We start from the raw sequence: 15,038 nt of genomic DNA on the forward strand, positions 1-15,038 counted from the left end.
TTCTTCAGTAAAAGAACTTTGTCAGAAGTGGGATTCGAACCCACGTCTCCAGGGGAGACTGCGACCTTAACGCAGCGCCTTAGACCGCTCGGCCATCCTGACACATGGGCAGGTAGTCTAGTTACTAAATTCATCGGGTGTGTGATTCTCAATGATCACAAGCTAAGGATTCTCATAGATTCTTCAGTAAAACAACTTTGTCAGAAGTGGGATTCGAACTCACGCCTCCAGTGGAGACTGCGACCTGAACGCAGCGCCTTAGACCGCTCGGCCATCCTGACACATAAGATTCATCTTTAGTTATTACATTCATCAGGTGTGTGATTCTCAACGATCACAAAGTGAGGATCCTCATTGATTCTTCAGTAAAAGAACTTTGTCAGAAGTGGGATTCGAACCCACGTCTCCAGTGGAGACTGCGACCTTAACGCAGCGCCTTAGACCGCTCGGCCATCCTGACACATAAGATTCATCTTTAGTTACTACATTCATCAGGTGTGTGATTCTCAACGATCACAAAGTGAGGATCCTCATTGATTCTTCAGTAAAAGAACATTGTCAGAAGTGGGATTCGAACCCACGTCTCCAGGAGAGACTGCGACCTTAACGCAGCGCCTTAGACCGCTCGGCCATCCTGACACATGGGTAGGTAGTCTAGTTACTAAATTCATCGGGTGTGTGATTCTCAATGATCACAAGCTAAGGATTCTCATAGATTCTTCAGTAAAACTACTTTGTCAGAAGTGGGATTCGAACTCACGCCTCCAGTGGAGACTGCGACCTGAACGCAGCGCCTTAGACCGCTCGGCCATCCTGACACATAAGATTCATCTTTAGTTACTACATTCATCAGGTGTGTGATTCTCAACGATCACAAAGTGAGGATCCTCATTGATTCTTCAGTAAAAGAACTTTGTCAGAAGTGGGATTCGAACCCACGTCTCCAGTGGAGACTGCGACCTGAACGCAGCGCCTTAGACCGCTCGGCCATCCTGACACATAAGATTCATCTTTAGTTACTACATTCGTCAGGCGTGTGATTCTCAACGATCACAAAGTGAGGATCCTCATTGATTCTTCAGTAAAAGAACTTTGTCAGAAGTGGGATTCGAACCCACGTCTCCAAGAGAGACTGCGACCTTAACGCAGCGCCTTAGACCGCTCGGCCATCCTGACACATGGGCAGCTAGTCTAGTTACTAAATTCATCGGGTGTGTGATTCTCAATGATCACAAGCTAAGGATTCTCATAGATTCTTCAGTAAAACAACTTTGTCAGAAGTGGGATTCGAACCCACGTCTCCAGGAGAGACTGCGACCTTAACGCAGCGCCTTAGACCGCTCGGCCATCCTGACACATGGGCAGGTAGTCTAGTTACTAAATTCATCGGGTGTGTGATTCTCAATGATCACAAGCTAAGGATTCTCATAGATTCTTCAGTAAAACAACTTTGTCAGAAGTGGGATTCGAACTCACGCCTCCAGTGGAGACTGCGACCTGAACGCAGCGCCTTAGACCGCTCGGCCATCCTGACACATAAGATTCATCTTTAGTTACTACATTCATCAGGTGTGTGATTCTCAACGATCACAAAGTGAGGATCCTCATTGATTCTTCAGTAAAAGAACTTTGTCAGAAGTGGGATTCGAACCCACGTCTCCAGTGGAGACTGCGACCTTAACGCAGCGCCTTAGACCGCTCGGCCATCCTGACACATAAGATTCATCTTTAGTTACTACATTCATCAGGTGTGTGATTCTCAACGATCACAAAGTGAGGATCCTCATTGATTCTTCAGTAAAAGAACATTGTCAGAAGTGGGATTCGAACCCACGTCTCCAGGAGAGACTGCGACCTTAACGCAGCGCCTTAGACCGCTCGGCCATCCTGACACATGGGTAGGTAGTCTAGTTACTAAATTCATCGGGTGTGTGATTCTCAATGATCAAAAGCTAAGGATTCTCATAGATTCTTCAGTAAAACAACTTTGTCAGAAGTGGGATTCGAACCCACGCCTCCAGTGGAGACTGCGACCTGAACGCAGCGCCTTAGACCGCTCGGCCATCCTGACACATAAGATTCATCTTTAGTTACTACATTCATCAGGTGTGTGATTCTCAACGATCGCAGTGAGGATCCTCATTGATTCTTCAGTAAAAGAACTTTGTCAGAAGTGGGATTCGAACCCACGTCTCCAGGGGAGACTGCGACCTTAACGCAGCGCCTTAGACCGCTCGGCCATCCTGACACATGGGCAGGTAGTCTAGTTACTAAATTCATCGGGTGTGTGATTCTCAATGATAAGCTAAGGATTCTCATAGATTCTTCAGTAAAACAACTTTGTCAGAAGTGGGATTCGAACTCACGCCTCCAGTGGAGACTGCGACCTGAACGCAGCGCCTTAGACCGCTCGGCCATCCTGACACATGGGCAGGTAGTCTAGTTACTAAATTCATCGGGTGTGTGATTCTCAATGATCACAAGCTAAGGATTCTTCAGTAAAACAACTTTGTCAGAAGTGAGATTCAAACCCACGCCTCCAGTGGAGACTGCGACCTGAACGCAGCGCCTTAGACCGCTCGGCCATCCTGACACATAAGATTCATCTTTAGTTACTACATTCGTCAGGTGTGTGATTCTCAACGATCACAAAGTGAGGATCCTCATTGATTCTTCAGTAAAAGAAGTTTGTCAGAAGTGGGATTCGAACCCACGTCTCCAAGAGAGACTGCGACCTTAACGCAGCGCCTTAGACCGCTCGGCCATCCTGACACATGGGCAGGTAGTCTAGTTACTAAATTCATCGGGTGTGTGATTCTCAATGATCACAAGCTAAGGATTCTCATAGATTCTTCAGTAAAACAACTTTGTCAGAAGTGGGATTCGAACTCACGCCTCCAGTGGAGACTGCGACCTGAACGCAGCGCCTTAGACCGCTCGGCCATCCTGACATATGGGTAGGTAGTCTAGTTACTAAATTCATCGGGTGTGTGATTCTCAATGATCACAAGCTAAGGATTCTCATAGATTCTTCAGTAAAACAACTTTGTCAGAAGTGGGATTCGAACTCACGCCTCCAGTGGAGACTGCGACCTAAACGCAGCGCCTTAGACCGCTCGGCCATCCTGACACATAAGATTCATCTTTAGTTACTACATTCATCAGGTGTGTGATTCTCAACGATCACAGTGAGGATCCTCATTGATTCTTCAGTAAAAGAACTTTGTCAGAAGTGGGATTCGAACCAACGTCTCCAGGAGAGACTGCGACCTTAACGCAGCGCCTTAGACCGCTCGGCCATCCTGACACATGGGCAGGTAGTCTAGTTACTAAATTCATCGGGTGTGTGATTCTCAATGATCACAAGCTAAGGATTCTCATAGATTCTTCAGTAAAACAACTTTGTCAGAAGTGGGATTCGAACCCACGCCTCCAGTGGAGACTGCGACCTAAACGCAGCGCCTTAGACCGCTCGGCCATCCTGACACATAAGATTCATCTTTAGTTACTACATTCGTCAGGTGTGTGATTCTCAACGATCACAAAGTGAGGATCCTCATTGATTCTTCAGTAAAAGAACTTTGTCAGAAGTGGGATTCGAACCCACGTCTCCAGGGGAGACTGCGACCTTAACGCAGCTTGGAGAAAACGCGCATAAAAGAAGTGGTGTTTCAGTGAGTGGTTCTTTCTTTCCTTGGCCAATCGTAAATCTACATTCTGGCTTACATAGTTCACGCCAGGAGGGAGACGTTCGTTGGTGAACGGGAAATGCAATTCACGACTCGTTCGTGAACAGGAAGTTACGTCAGTTTGTTCTTCGCTTTGTTTTACGGCGAGATGGCACCAGCTTCAATGGGCATTACTGACACCTACTGGTTGAATTCATATGAACTGAAAAAAGAACGAATCGTTCACTGAACAGATCAGGTTTACAAATTTATGGGTACAGAGAGACCCTTAAAACTCGAGCCTAAAAGTCAGAAAATACGGGAGGATATGGGAAGAATTTTGCTTTATTAGATCTTTGAAGTTAAACCATATTCAGTGAGACTTTTGCACGATGTCTAAATACTAGTGTTTTATCATTTTCTTTGACTTTTATGTTATGCCATTGTAGAAATGAAAACAAAGGAAATATGTGATGATGTCCATACTATACAACCAAAATGTGTCAGAAAATGTCTTAGAATTTGTCAAATGTCACAAGTTAACATAACAAATCTATACACTTGTCAAATTATACGCAAAACTAACGGTGAACCTTGTCTATATTAGAAATTGATGTTTGGAAAAAAACGTTATTGCTTTACTTTGTCTTTCAAAACAAAAAGCATGTTTTCTTTCATATATAGATTTTTTATTTTATATATATATAAGTGAGTACATAATTTATTCTCCCTCAGTTTTGACATAGTTTTACACTTGTATGACATTTAAGAATGTTAAATTGTTACTTATGGCTGAGTTTAGGAGAATTTAATAAAGTTTTACATGGCAACAATTTGGCTCGAGAACAGGTCATTTCAATTCCTATTGTTTTCTATCTGTGAATGGATGAAAAAGGGCAAACAACAAACACCCAGAAAACAATTGTTCAAACTTTGATGATCCTCTATGCACAGGTCTTCTCTGACCTTGACATTGAGGACTCACTCCAAACAAAACAGCTGTTTATTTTTTGAGCATTTGCACATGTGACTGATATTTTTAAACCTTTGATATCATTCCTGACCACGGTTCCACAACATAGACACAGTACAGACACTCGTTGTGTATACTGGAGAGAATTCACTTATCAATGGCATTTACACCTGATAGCAGCGGGGCAGATATGAAGTAATTCCTCGAGTAGTTGAGCCAAACCATGAAGAGACAGTCATGGGCAGTGCAAAACAACAGCTGACATCTTGTTATATACACACACGGGTGCACGGGTGGCTTGCAATGAGCCTCATGACTGCATGGTGTGGCACTACTCCTCTGGAGAAGATATAAAAATGTGAACCCAAATATAGAAGATTAGCCTCTGTTTCAATTTTGACCTTCATTGAAACAAATGTTTCAAATAAGTTTTGACAGCTGTCCTTCTGTTTTTTCTCAATGTGAATATGGGACAATTGTTTACATGTTGTACAGGTTTACAATGTCATTGCTGGGAAAATTGTCAAGTAGCAGCATATTTTTGCACAGTTTATATAGTTATATTTTGCACAGTCTATATATATTTATTTTATTTTTTTCAATTTAAGATTATGTAAATACAAAGAGAACATGTTTATGAACAATCAATGAGAAGTCAAATGTAAAACTTTTATTAATTACATACTGTATATTAATGTATTATTGTATTCTACAACAGACTTTTTTTTATTGTACTCTTTGTGCCAGTTAAATTTATCTTCATCCATCCATGCTGGGTTTTTGTACACTCATCAACTGTCAATCACAGGTCTGACATAGGAGACTTCAATAAACATTCATTTTGGGACTGTGGGAGAAAACTGGACTACTCCAAAAAGAGGTCACTCATGCAAAAACAAGGTGTGAGATGACCCATTCAAAGGCAACAGTGCCAAGTACCACTCATCATCATCCACGCCCACCATCCACATCCACTTTCACTCCACTGTTGTTACGGCATGCAAATCTCTTACTGATATCATGAAATATGCCATTGTGTTATCATACTTGGAGGGTCATTTAAGTGGCCATGTGGGCAGTCAATTGCCTAACAGTTGATATCACTGAAAAAAAGGTTAGTATCAAAGATATGTAAATGCTAATTTCCTTAAAGTCCTTGTAAAATCATACAGTTGAGCAAAAAAAAAGAATGTTGAACAAAAAAAAATGTTTCTTAAAATGTTATAATATTCGTCTCACTTTGCCCACCCACCCACAAGGAGAAGCAGATGGACTGTCGCAGCTGTCGAGCTTCAGCGTGGTTGTCGGTGCAAAGGTTAGTGCTATTATTACACGCACGCATGCACACACACTTGATTTTAATAATACAACATTTGTATGACATGTTTAATTCTTAACTTCATGTGTGCTTTCTTCTTATGCTTGTACGTCAGATGAGATATACCCTACAATCAGGTTATTTTGACCTTTCTGTGATTTTCAAACCCTATGACATCCCATCTTCTGAATTATTATATTCATATTATTGTAGGGAATCTTCGACTATAAACTGTGAAGTTTGAGTTCTTTGCAATATCTGCGACAGCCGTTACGCAGCGACTGACTCACTGGAAATTATTGTATGAAGTCAACAGACAGCAGCTCATGTTACTGCTGCAGTTCAAACTGTTCTCAGACACTCTATACTGCTGCGAGTCAGACCTTCTCACCGGCACTTAAGAATTTCCCGGCTGGATTTAACTTCATGCACATATTTGGAGCCACAAACAGGTGGCTCGTTCAACTTCCTGCACAGTGGCAACCGACTGCACGACAGCTTCGAATCTGAAGGATCTGGACTCGGTCTTCAGCCAATTAGGATTGTATCTTAACTATTTTTACTATGCAAGTATTTTGTTTCTTACATCAAGGGAATAGCTTGGATTCAAATCTCGCGTGACTTGGTGCATGCTGAACAGGACTGTGAAGAATTGTATTCAAGGCAATTCCTTCTGTCTCAGTTATTAATACGTAGAGATGATCCTGAACACAGTTCTGGTGTTCCTGACGGACCTGGTCGCCCACTTGCTGGGAAACAATTTGTTCCGTCGACACTTCCATCTTGTGTTGTCTGCCACGGTGATGTTTGGCCCAGTGCTGAGTTTCTGGGTGTCCCAGCACAGCATCTTTGCCAAGAGAAGCCACTTCCTTTACAGGTGAGGCTGCTTCCTGTCTTCTTTTGCGTGATGCTTAGGGTGAGAAGGATGCTGTGACTTGTATTAACACCAACACAAGCTCATTTGCATTATTTTCACTCTTAATCTTGTTAGAGGAATTACAGAAGCGTTTATTCATCGGAACACCGGTGTACGCAATTTGCCACCAATCATCTACTGCAGATTAACATTTACATCTATTGACAATTTAGAGTCTTCAGAACCTAAAATGCATGTTTTTGGAACGTGAACCTCGAATCTTAGAACTGTGAGGAAGATATACAAACCACTAGTCCGCAATAGAGACTATTTCATTACAATCTTGGTTGCTGATTGATTGATTGCATTTTTCCAGGATGTTTTTGCGATCTGGTTGGGGATGGACGTGCATCTTCGTCGGCTCTTTTGTCTTCCTTCTGTCCTTCTCCTCCCGTCGTTCCCTCTCACTGTCACTCCGTCATCTGTCTCGACTTGGAGTGGCCGGTGGACTGTGGTTCATCTTCTGCAAACTTCTCGGCGTTCTCGAAAATGCTACAGGAAGCTGCTATGAGACCCTACCGGGCAGCCCGGAGAACGACAGTCACTCTCTCTTGGTGTTGCGAGAAGGTGAAAGCAAGACAGAATGCCTCAAAGCTGGAATGCTATGGAGAGGATATGAAGTTTCAGAGGATGTTTTCCTCCTGTGTCTCTGCTGCCTGCTGCTTGCTGAAGAAACAGCAGTGTTTGGACCTTACCTGAACCGAGGTGGATTTTCTGATGCCCCACTTAGGATCCTCTTCCTGTTCTGTGTTCTCCTGCTCAGCCTTTGGCTCTTCCTGCTCCTCTGTCTCCTCGCCTACTTCCCCCAGTTCCCCACTCAGCTATTAGGAGGGGCCCTCGGTTGTTTGAGTTGGAGGGGATTGTATCAAGGGTGGTACCGTCAGGTTCCCTGCTGGTACTGCCCTGGGAGACCTGGACTTGGACTTCTGAAAAACCAAGACTGAAGTGGAACAATCTGAGTAATTGCACAAGTGTAAACCTGGGTGATAGGATTCCATCCTAAGGTCATCATGTCTAGGCGATCTATTGACACGTCACTTGGTTGGTGATGATTACACAGATGGGCAAATACCCAGTTCCTCTGTACATCAATTATTTTTTGAGCTCTCGTCCCGCGTCCTCAAAATCGGCATCCGCTAGTAACGGAGAGAGGGGCCATTTTGTCACAGGGACAGAATGCCCACCTCCATAATTAGGGTGTTGTGCAATGTCAAAACGAGATGCAAAATTTAACAGCACTTCAAATGCCCCCCTTCCTTTTATATCATATAGTGCAGGTGTAAGAGTGTCAAGTGTGAATTAATATAAAACCTAAGCAAAGTATGTCAAGGAAAAGGGGTTGTTGAATGTGTAAAATGTTTGAAATAAATCCCAATTTGTCCACTTTGCATCAATAGTTGATGTGTCCTGACTTGTTGTGATCGAGCATTTTGTAGAGCATATCAAACTACAATTTGAGACAAAAAAAAATGTGTTGTGTGCCTCAGATCCCAGATGTATTTAAATGTTCACAATCAAATTTGTTTACTGGTCCCAAACCAGTGTTTGTGACACTAGTTTAACTCCGTTAGCTTTTGTACAAATGAAAAAACAATCGCTAATATTTGCTCATCATCTTTTCATACATCTCATTTTGTGTCATTTACATGCAACCGAATTTAAGTGCTAATTTGGCGAGGGTAATAATATATTTGGGTCTAATTTTACATCCATACCTTGCAATCCATTTTACCATCTCCATCCAAAGTGACCAGGCCTGGAGACCCTTTTGAAAGTGTTTTATTGCTCAAACAGTTTCAGAAAAGATATACCTATATGTACAAAATTCTCATTCCAATCAATATTTAGAGATGCTGCTGTGACATCCATCATTAGAAACAGGAATGTTGCATTCACACAACAAACGTGTTTGGTTTAAAAATCACTCCGGCATTCATATAACATCCCCTAGATTTAACCCTTATCTAAAAATTCCTTCATGAAAGCCTGAAAGAATAATCCTATGTATACATGAATTATGTACCATCCAGGAGTGACTATCTAAGGCTCAATGGGATCATTACGCATTTTCTACAATGACCATCGACATGAATCAATGCAACTTTTGTTGTGTTTGATGAGCACTGCTACAACAAATGTGAAGATCAGACAGGGTTCCCAAACTACCCACGCACACTGTGGCGTGAGGGGCAATGTCACTCCTTATAATGAGACTCTGAATCTTACCAACATGGTAAACAATAAAATCAAAGTAGACTCGTACTGTTGATGGTGACACTTTGGAGCTGTGTCTATGGAGTTGACAGATGAAACCACAAACAAAGGGGAAACAAGGACTAATTGACTTTCAAACAAGTAAGGGGATAGCAGAATCAAAGGAGTCCAGTGGCTCCCAGTGACTATCCATCAAGGCATCAAAGAACTCCTCGCTGCGTTGCATAAAATCTGCATTCCACTGGTCAACGTCACATTCTTGGAATGGCACTGTAAAACACCGAATAATAAGCACCATAGCAGAGTGAAATAAAACTAGAGGCCCTTTCTGTGAATACCAAATGTTACCCTAAAAAAATTTTTTTTTTCCTGCCGGTGCTATAAAAGGACTGATAAATAGGTGGCACTGAGAAAATAATTTATGCATTTTCAGAATTCAAAACAGATGGCCTAATTCATCCTCAAAATAGACCGCTTCACAACTTTGCTCTGATGTGCTTTGTCATGGCTTTGGAAATCCATCAATTGAAGTCAAATTAGAAGGATGGCACACATCCGACAGCCACTCCACGGCAGGCAAAACCTCAGAAGGTCAAGCATGTTAAGAAAGCTTATGCAAGAAGACAAGGAAAAAAAGTTCATGTCTCCTTTAAAGAGTTGCGGACTACAATCATTTGCATGCCTCAGGGGTTCATCTGAAAGGGCCAACTGATACATTACACAAAGTGAGAGATGAAAGTGTCTGTGTTACCTTCTGTATTATCCTCACCATCTCCAGTCTCTTCTCGACTCTGCTGAGGACCAATGAACATACAGAATATGATTATGTAAAGTCATGAACAGCATTATTGGTAAGAAAGTCAAAGAGCGTGATTTTAGCGGCTCTATTCCACAAATGCAATATTATTCAGACTGCCATGTTTCCGTCTACTGGGGGTGCATAGACCATATTATCGTTTAAAAAAATTGACTTGCCCTTTAACTTCTGTGTGCTCTAGATTTAATTTGACCCATTATACTTTCCTACTAAAGTTTAATGTTGGTCGTAATGAAGAGCCAAGTAGTTTATGAGGTGGTACTTTGTGTAAAAAGTTGGAGAACCACTGCAGAGACCATATTTCTGTAAGCGAAAACTATGCAGATACTTTGATGGTGTTAAACAGTAATTTAAGCAGCAGGATCACAAAACCTCACATACCTGCACGTCTCCTGTCACATCAGAAGATGGGGGCGGCAAACCCGTGGGAGGTGGTGGTACCATGTGGCTGGGTGGTGGGTATCCGTAGGAGCCATAGTTGTAGGTGTAGCCACTGTTGTAGCCGCTATTGTATGCCGTATTATTATAGCCAGAGTTGTAGCTGCCATTGTTGTAGTTGTTGTACTGATCGTAGCTGCCCCATTGAGAGTAGTAGCTTTGACCCCCGCCATTGGTGTTTCCAAAGTAATTGGTTGGCGGCTGGCTGTAGTTAGTCTGATAATTCTGACTTGAGCCCACCCAGGTGGTTGTCTTCTGGCTACAGAACAAACAGTTAAAAAAATAATGTTAATTTTAAAGAAAGAATTCTAAAGCATTGGTGTACTAAATAAAAGATTGACACTGCATGCATTTTGCCAAATGACTATTTATGAAATTGTGTTTTTCCACATTCTCAATATATAGGCCTATTCAAAATGAGGACAGCACACTGAGCTTAGCATGTCTGCCTCACAGCTCTGTGGCTCATAGTTAGTATCTTGGCTCTGGCCTCTCTGTGTGAAACTTGCATATTCTCTTCATGCTTGTGTGGGTTTTTTTGTGTTCCACACTGCAAGTTTCGGATGTAATTTTTTTTTTTTTAGTGTGAGCGTTCACATAATGTGACCTCCGTCTGTCTGCTGTGCGTCTCCAAAGTGCACTGAAGCGACAACGACACTCAGAACGTATTGTTTACAGATGTAAATGTGGTCCAGCATGTATGAGGAGAAGTGCGTGGAAAGAAAAAGTTAAAATGCAAACAATTTCAAAACAACAAAACTTGAGTAGCTTAACCCTAGATAATACCCCTTTTTAAAGGTTAAAGGCCATGTGTTTCGATATACCGTAATTTTCGGACTATAAGTCGCGTTTTTTTTCATAGTTTGGGTGGGGGGGCGACTTATACTCAGGAGCGATTTATATACATATATATGGGGTTTTTTCACTTTTTTGGGCATTTTATGGCTGGTGCGACTTATACTCCGGTGCGACTTATAGTCCGAAAATTACGGTAATAGTGTTTACGCACAGTGGAGTACTTTGATGAATGCGATGGCGTATTGGAGTATATGAGTATTTACATGTCAAATGATGATTAGCTTACCTCTTTGCCACCGCAAGGCTGAGTCGGAGTGCCTTCCCCGCAAGCACAATGCCCTGGCATTCCTCGATTGCCTTCTTCTGTTCATTTTCATCTCCAAACTTGACAAAGCCATAACCTCTGCAAGCAAACAACAGTCAGGACTCCTCTCAATGCCCCTGGACATTTGATACTTTTGAATTGAAAAGCAGCTAATATTGAGAACAGTATATAGATGGGTATTATTATAGTAGAACTGAAACTTGTGGTTTTACTTTTAACATGAAGTAGCATCACTTCAATTGTGAGTTGCTCTTGCTTAGCCTATATGGGGAAAACAATAGTTTTAGCATAAGACAAGAAAACATTTCTTCAGGCTTCTAGTGAAAATGTCATCAAGGTCCCTTGTGTTGTTATCCAGAAGCTACTAAACAGAGACAAAAATTATTGTAAATCACTATGAAAGCTTTGCAATTACACTGACCTACTGTGTAAAATCAGTCTACACCAGTGATTCTCAAAGTGGAGTAAGCGTACCAGTTCTTTCCAGTGGGTGGTATGCTAAATAATTTTCAAATGCAATCCAACATCATGGTGGTACTTGCAAAATATGTGCAAAATATTTTTGAGTGGTACTTGTGAAAAGTTTGAGAACCACTAGCCACATCCAAGTACAGATTTCATTGAAATGGAGTTGCAGTTGGGTCCTACTGCGAGTTGACATACTTGGAGTAGCCATATTGGTCTGTGACGACTTTGGCTCCCTTGCAGGAGGGAAAGTCCTTAAAGACATGGTGGAGCTGGTCATCATCCACCTCAGAGGATAAATCTCCAACAAACACTGAGAACTCTGGCCTTGGGGAAGTAGAAGGAAAGAGAAAAGTTTTTTTTTTTTTTTTTTACTTTGTCAATGCTGACAACACATTTGAACTAATCTCTACCTATTTTCAGGACATGCTGCACAAAATGAATCACTTGATCAACAAGAAGGACATAAGTGGTCAGAGTTCTCAAACTTACCCTGCCTCCTGTCGTTTCCCATAGGTGGCAAAGTTTAGCTTAAACTTCCGAGGCTGCAAATGGGAAAAGAGAACACACACTAAGCAAACCAGAATCGCTCAAAAATCCTGTAGTATAGCACTGATATTGCTGGGAATAAAGAGAGATGTTATTATGGTTATTTGTGTTTACATACCTCCTCCACCTAGACCAGCCTTTAGCCCATTCCTCTGTTAGTTGCTACCAGAGACTCTATTCACCAGCTTCAAACAAAGTTCATTCATGTACAAGCAGCCTCTTAGCAGCAGGTCGAGGGCAGTGGACAGCGGAACTCAGAAGCATGGCCCAGCTCACAGGGCCAACAGTAATTTGGTAGAAGTACTTTCATGCACCACTACACACTAAGTTTTTTCATATACCATGTGATTCATGGTTCAATCAAATATACTCACTACATTGTGAACATATGTCAACACAGAAAAATGCACACGTGTTATATTTGCCAGCAGAAAAGGAAAAATACCCCTACTGTACTACAGGGTCCAAACTGAAATCAAATCTTTTTACAAAGCAAACCACAATACAGGGACTTTTCTACTAGGGCTACAACTAACAATTATTTTAATAATCAATTAATCTGCAAATTAATCCACAAATCAGATTTGACAATGGAGTACAGTAATCCTAATAACATACAGATTACCACTGCGGAAAAGAGGAAAGTCAGTAGTATTCACACATACAATGGAGAAATGATGACATTCAGCAATTATTAAAGAAAAGGAATGTAAACAACTTGCAATGAGGGCATACCGGGTTTGAGCCAGGAACCAGTTTTCCATTTAGTCTTTGAACACAGCGGTCGACACTTGCTTCGTCTGCCATCTCCACAAAGCAGTAACCTGCAGAACCACTGAACAACACAACACAAACGTTAGAGAAAGGTGGAAAAATGTCATATGTTGAGACAATATGGACCTCTAGACTAGATTTCAGCAAAGCTCGAGGAGAAACCTGCGACAGCAAAGCCACAGGCCACTGATGTGTACTGTTATGTGTTTGGGGCCCTCTGGTGGGATGTGACAGAGTCACAGCTTAAGTGCAGCTCATTTCACTTTTAAATTAAGAATATGTGCATAAATATTTGTTTGGATGTATTTTATCAGATATTTTCTTATGTAACTCTCTAACACATTTTCACAGAATCATAGTGATGTAAAACAAAAATATTACACTGAATCGTGCATATTACCTTACAGGGTGCTATTAAATATATATATATTTTTTTTTTTTTTTGTTTTTTTTGTTTTGATAGACACATGTGGTCTTGATTGTAACGTTGATCATGATGGTAATACTTGGTGAGCTAAGTATTTTGGTAGATGACATATGTGGTTAAGAACCATTGCCATAAGAAATACTGTAACACGAATCTTTGAATATAGCCTACCCTGTTAACTTGTGAGTGATTATTTTTACTCCAAGCGGTGATTCCCCCATTGCAGTGAAGGCCTGTTTGACGAAGCTCTCATCCATGTACGGGTCCAACTATAGAAATGGGTGATAAAAAAAAAATGCAACAACTGTATGCTACATCAATTGCAGCAAAAAAAAAAACTTACGTCATGTAAACAACAATTTTAGTTAACATTACAAAACATGGGAATTTAGAATTGGCATAGCAAATGGTTAGAGCTACGCATCGAGATGAAGTGATTAAGTGTTTATTGTAAGTGATTAATTTAATTTAAGTGATTGGTCTCATACACAGAAAAAGCAATTACAATTTAACAAGACTGTGTCATGTTCGCCAGTGTCATGTTCGGAACTCGCTAAATTTAAAACTAGGCTAATGCTACAAACTGAAAAGACTTCAAGCATACATACATCACCCATCCAGAGACTCGTTTGTCTGTTAAACATCTTGTTAAATGAAGTGGGGGGAAGTTGACGTCCAAAAGCTTGATTTGGAACTCGATCGAGGGTTTATTTTCTGCTTGGAGGCTCCTTCAGTGTTTTTGGTCTTGTTCTTGCTCTTCTTCGTCGTCTTCTTCTTCTCCTTCTTTTTCTTCTAATCGACTTCTATAATAGATACTGCCATCTGTAGTATTGGAGCGGAACAGCACCAACGACAGTTTTTATTGATTGTTTTGACGCAGCCGTCAACTCAAAATTGACATTTTCAAAACACTTAACGCAGAGGGCTAAACACATGCCACAGAGGTCAAAACGACACATTTTGTTTGCAAAAAGCAATACCGATGCCAAAATATTAAAAATATGGAACAAAAGCCAATTTTGCCTTCAAAAAATCAAACTTTAATTCAAGTGTATGAGCACCTCCAATCAATCATTACTACAAAATACAGCACTCGTGTGAATCAGTGCACAATTGCTTGTCATATGACTGTACATGCCAGTGCCGTTTGTAGTCAAATTTGCCCTCTTGCAAAAAATGCATCCAGAATAAGATGTGCTTTGATATTTCTGATATTTTAATTTCTTTTTACAGATATTTTATTGATTACATTCTTTTTTGGGACTGTGTTTGACAAATAAAATATCCACACAGAGAATACATGGAAATAAAAATAAAAACATTACTGTGTGAGAAATTAGGAGGAAAAAAAAGTAT

General features: G+C 41.1%; 2 protein-coding genes and 20 non-coding genes across 26 annotated transcripts; 1 reads left to right on the forward strand and 21 right to left on the reverse strand.

Moving 5' to 3' along the window:
* Positions 1-19: 19 nt before the first annotated feature.
* On the reverse strand, positions 20-102 carry trnal-aag. The gene has a single exon. It is a non-coding gene; the product is annotated as a tRNA-Leu (tRNA).
* A 96-nt stretch (positions 103-198) lies between these two features.
* Positions 199-281, reverse strand: trnal-cag. The gene has a single exon. It is a non-coding gene; the product is annotated as a tRNA-Leu (tRNA).
* Positions 282-377: 96 nt separating this feature from the next.
* On the reverse strand, positions 378-460 carry trnal-aag. Its single transcript has one exon. It is a non-coding gene; the product is annotated as a tRNA-Leu (tRNA).
* Positions 461-556: 96 nt separating this feature from the next.
* On the reverse strand, positions 557-639 carry trnal-aag. Its single transcript has one exon. It is a non-coding gene; the product is annotated as a tRNA-Leu (tRNA).
* A 96-nt stretch (positions 640-735) lies between these two features.
* Positions 736-818, reverse strand: trnal-cag. The gene has a single exon. It is a non-coding gene; the product is annotated as a tRNA-Leu (tRNA).
* Positions 819-914: 96 nt separating this feature from the next.
* trnal-cag lies at positions 915-997 on the reverse strand. The gene has a single exon. It is a non-coding gene; the product is annotated as a tRNA-Leu (tRNA).
* A 96-nt stretch (positions 998-1,093) lies between these two features.
* trnal-aag lies at positions 1,094-1,176 on the reverse strand. Its single transcript has one exon. It is a non-coding gene; the product is annotated as a tRNA-Leu (tRNA).
* A 96-nt stretch (positions 1,177-1,272) lies between these two features.
* trnal-aag lies at positions 1,273-1,355 on the reverse strand. Its single transcript has one exon. It is a non-coding gene; the product is annotated as a tRNA-Leu (tRNA).
* A 96-nt stretch (positions 1,356-1,451) lies between these two features.
* On the reverse strand, positions 1,452-1,534 carry trnal-cag. The gene has a single exon. It is a non-coding gene; the product is annotated as a tRNA-Leu (tRNA).
* Positions 1,535-1,630: 96 nt separating this feature from the next.
* Positions 1,631-1,713, reverse strand: trnal-aag. Its single transcript has one exon. It is a non-coding gene; the product is annotated as a tRNA-Leu (tRNA).
* Positions 1,714-1,809: 96 nt separating this feature from the next.
* On the reverse strand, positions 1,810-1,892 carry trnal-aag. The gene has a single exon. It is a non-coding gene; the product is annotated as a tRNA-Leu (tRNA).
* A 96-nt stretch (positions 1,893-1,988) lies between these two features.
* Positions 1,989-2,071, reverse strand: trnal-cag. The gene has a single exon. It is a non-coding gene; the product is annotated as a tRNA-Leu (tRNA).
* Positions 2,072-2,165: 94 nt separating this feature from the next.
* trnal-aag lies at positions 2,166-2,248 on the reverse strand. Its single transcript has one exon. It is a non-coding gene; the product is annotated as a tRNA-Leu (tRNA).
* A 93-nt stretch (positions 2,249-2,341) lies between these two features.
* On the reverse strand, positions 2,342-2,424 carry trnal-cag. The gene has a single exon. It is a non-coding gene; the product is annotated as a tRNA-Leu (tRNA).
* Positions 2,425-2,510: 86 nt separating this feature from the next.
* On the reverse strand, positions 2,511-2,593 carry trnal-cag. Its single transcript has one exon. It is a non-coding gene; the product is annotated as a tRNA-Leu (tRNA).
* Positions 2,594-2,689: 96 nt separating this feature from the next.
* Positions 2,690-2,772, reverse strand: trnal-aag. The gene has a single exon. It is a non-coding gene; the product is annotated as a tRNA-Leu (tRNA).
* A 96-nt stretch (positions 2,773-2,868) lies between these two features.
* On the reverse strand, positions 2,869-2,951 carry trnal-cag. Its single transcript has one exon. It is a non-coding gene; the product is annotated as a tRNA-Leu (tRNA).
* A 96-nt stretch (positions 2,952-3,047) lies between these two features.
* trnal-uag lies at positions 3,048-3,130 on the reverse strand. Its single transcript has one exon. It is a non-coding gene; the product is annotated as a tRNA-Leu (tRNA).
* Positions 3,131-3,224: 94 nt separating this feature from the next.
* On the reverse strand, positions 3,225-3,307 carry trnal-aag. The gene has a single exon. It is a non-coding gene; the product is annotated as a tRNA-Leu (tRNA).
* Positions 3,308-3,403: 96 nt separating this feature from the next.
* trnal-uag lies at positions 3,404-3,486 on the reverse strand. The gene has a single exon. It is a non-coding gene; the product is annotated as a tRNA-Leu (tRNA).
* Positions 3,487-5,832: 2,346 nt separating this feature from the next.
* On the forward strand, positions 5,833-8,263 carry fitm1l (fat storage inducing transmembrane protein 1, like). Of its 3 annotated transcripts, none has more exons than XM_037275892.1 (3): positions 5,833-5,956; positions 6,642-6,836; positions 7,192-8,263. In XM_037275892.1, exons 2-3 carry the CDS (start codon positions 6,658-6,660, stop codon positions 7,817-7,819), a joined length of 807 nt encoding a protein of 268 aa, XP_037131787.1. In that variant the 5' UTR covers positions 5,833-5,956; positions 6,642-6,657; the 3' UTR covers positions 7,820-8,263. The 3 variants fall into 3 exon arrangements, with proteins under 3 accessions (XP_037131787.1, XP_037131788.1, XP_037131786.1); XM_037275893.1 differs by lacking the exon at positions 5,833-5,956 and adding an exon at positions 5,963-6,411; XM_037275891.1 differs by lacking the exon at positions 5,833-5,956 and having other exon boundaries at positions 5,963-6,836.
* On the reverse strand, positions 5,925-14,472 carry trnau1apb (tRNA selenocysteine 1 associated protein 1b). Of its 3 annotated transcripts, XR_005100830.1 has the most exons (10): positions 14,291-14,471; positions 13,854-13,951; positions 13,217-13,316; positions 12,425-12,477; positions 12,131-12,259; positions 11,429-11,545; positions 10,288-10,603; positions 9,841-9,883; positions 8,818-9,359; positions 5,925-5,963 (listed from the first exon to the last, which is right to left on the reverse strand). XR_005100830.1 is itself a non-coding variant. In XM_037275890.1 (9 exons), the coding sequence occupies exons 1-9, from the start codon at positions 14,324-14,326 to the stop codon at positions 9,223-9,225; spliced, it is 1,026 nt and encodes a 341-aa protein (XP_037131785.1). In that variant the 5' UTR covers positions 14,327-14,472; the 3' UTR covers positions 8,639-9,222. The 3 variants fall into 3 exon arrangements, 2 of the variants coding, with proteins under 2 accessions (XP_037131785.1, XP_037131784.1); XM_037275890.1 differs by lacking the exon at positions 5,925-5,963 and having other exon boundaries at positions 8,639-9,359; positions 9,841-9,880; positions 14,291-14,472; XM_037275889.1 differs by lacking the exon at positions 5,925-5,963 and having other exon boundaries at positions 8,639-9,359.
* Between the last annotated feature and the right edge of the window lie 566 nt (positions 14,473-15,038).

This window comes from Syngnathus acus, chromosome 17, assembly GCF_901709675.1.
Source record: "Syngnathus acus chromosome 17, fSynAcu1.2, whole genome shotgun sequence".
Lineage (NCBI taxonomy): Eukaryota > Metazoa > Chordata > Actinopteri > Syngnathiformes > Syngnathidae > Syngnathus > Syngnathus acus.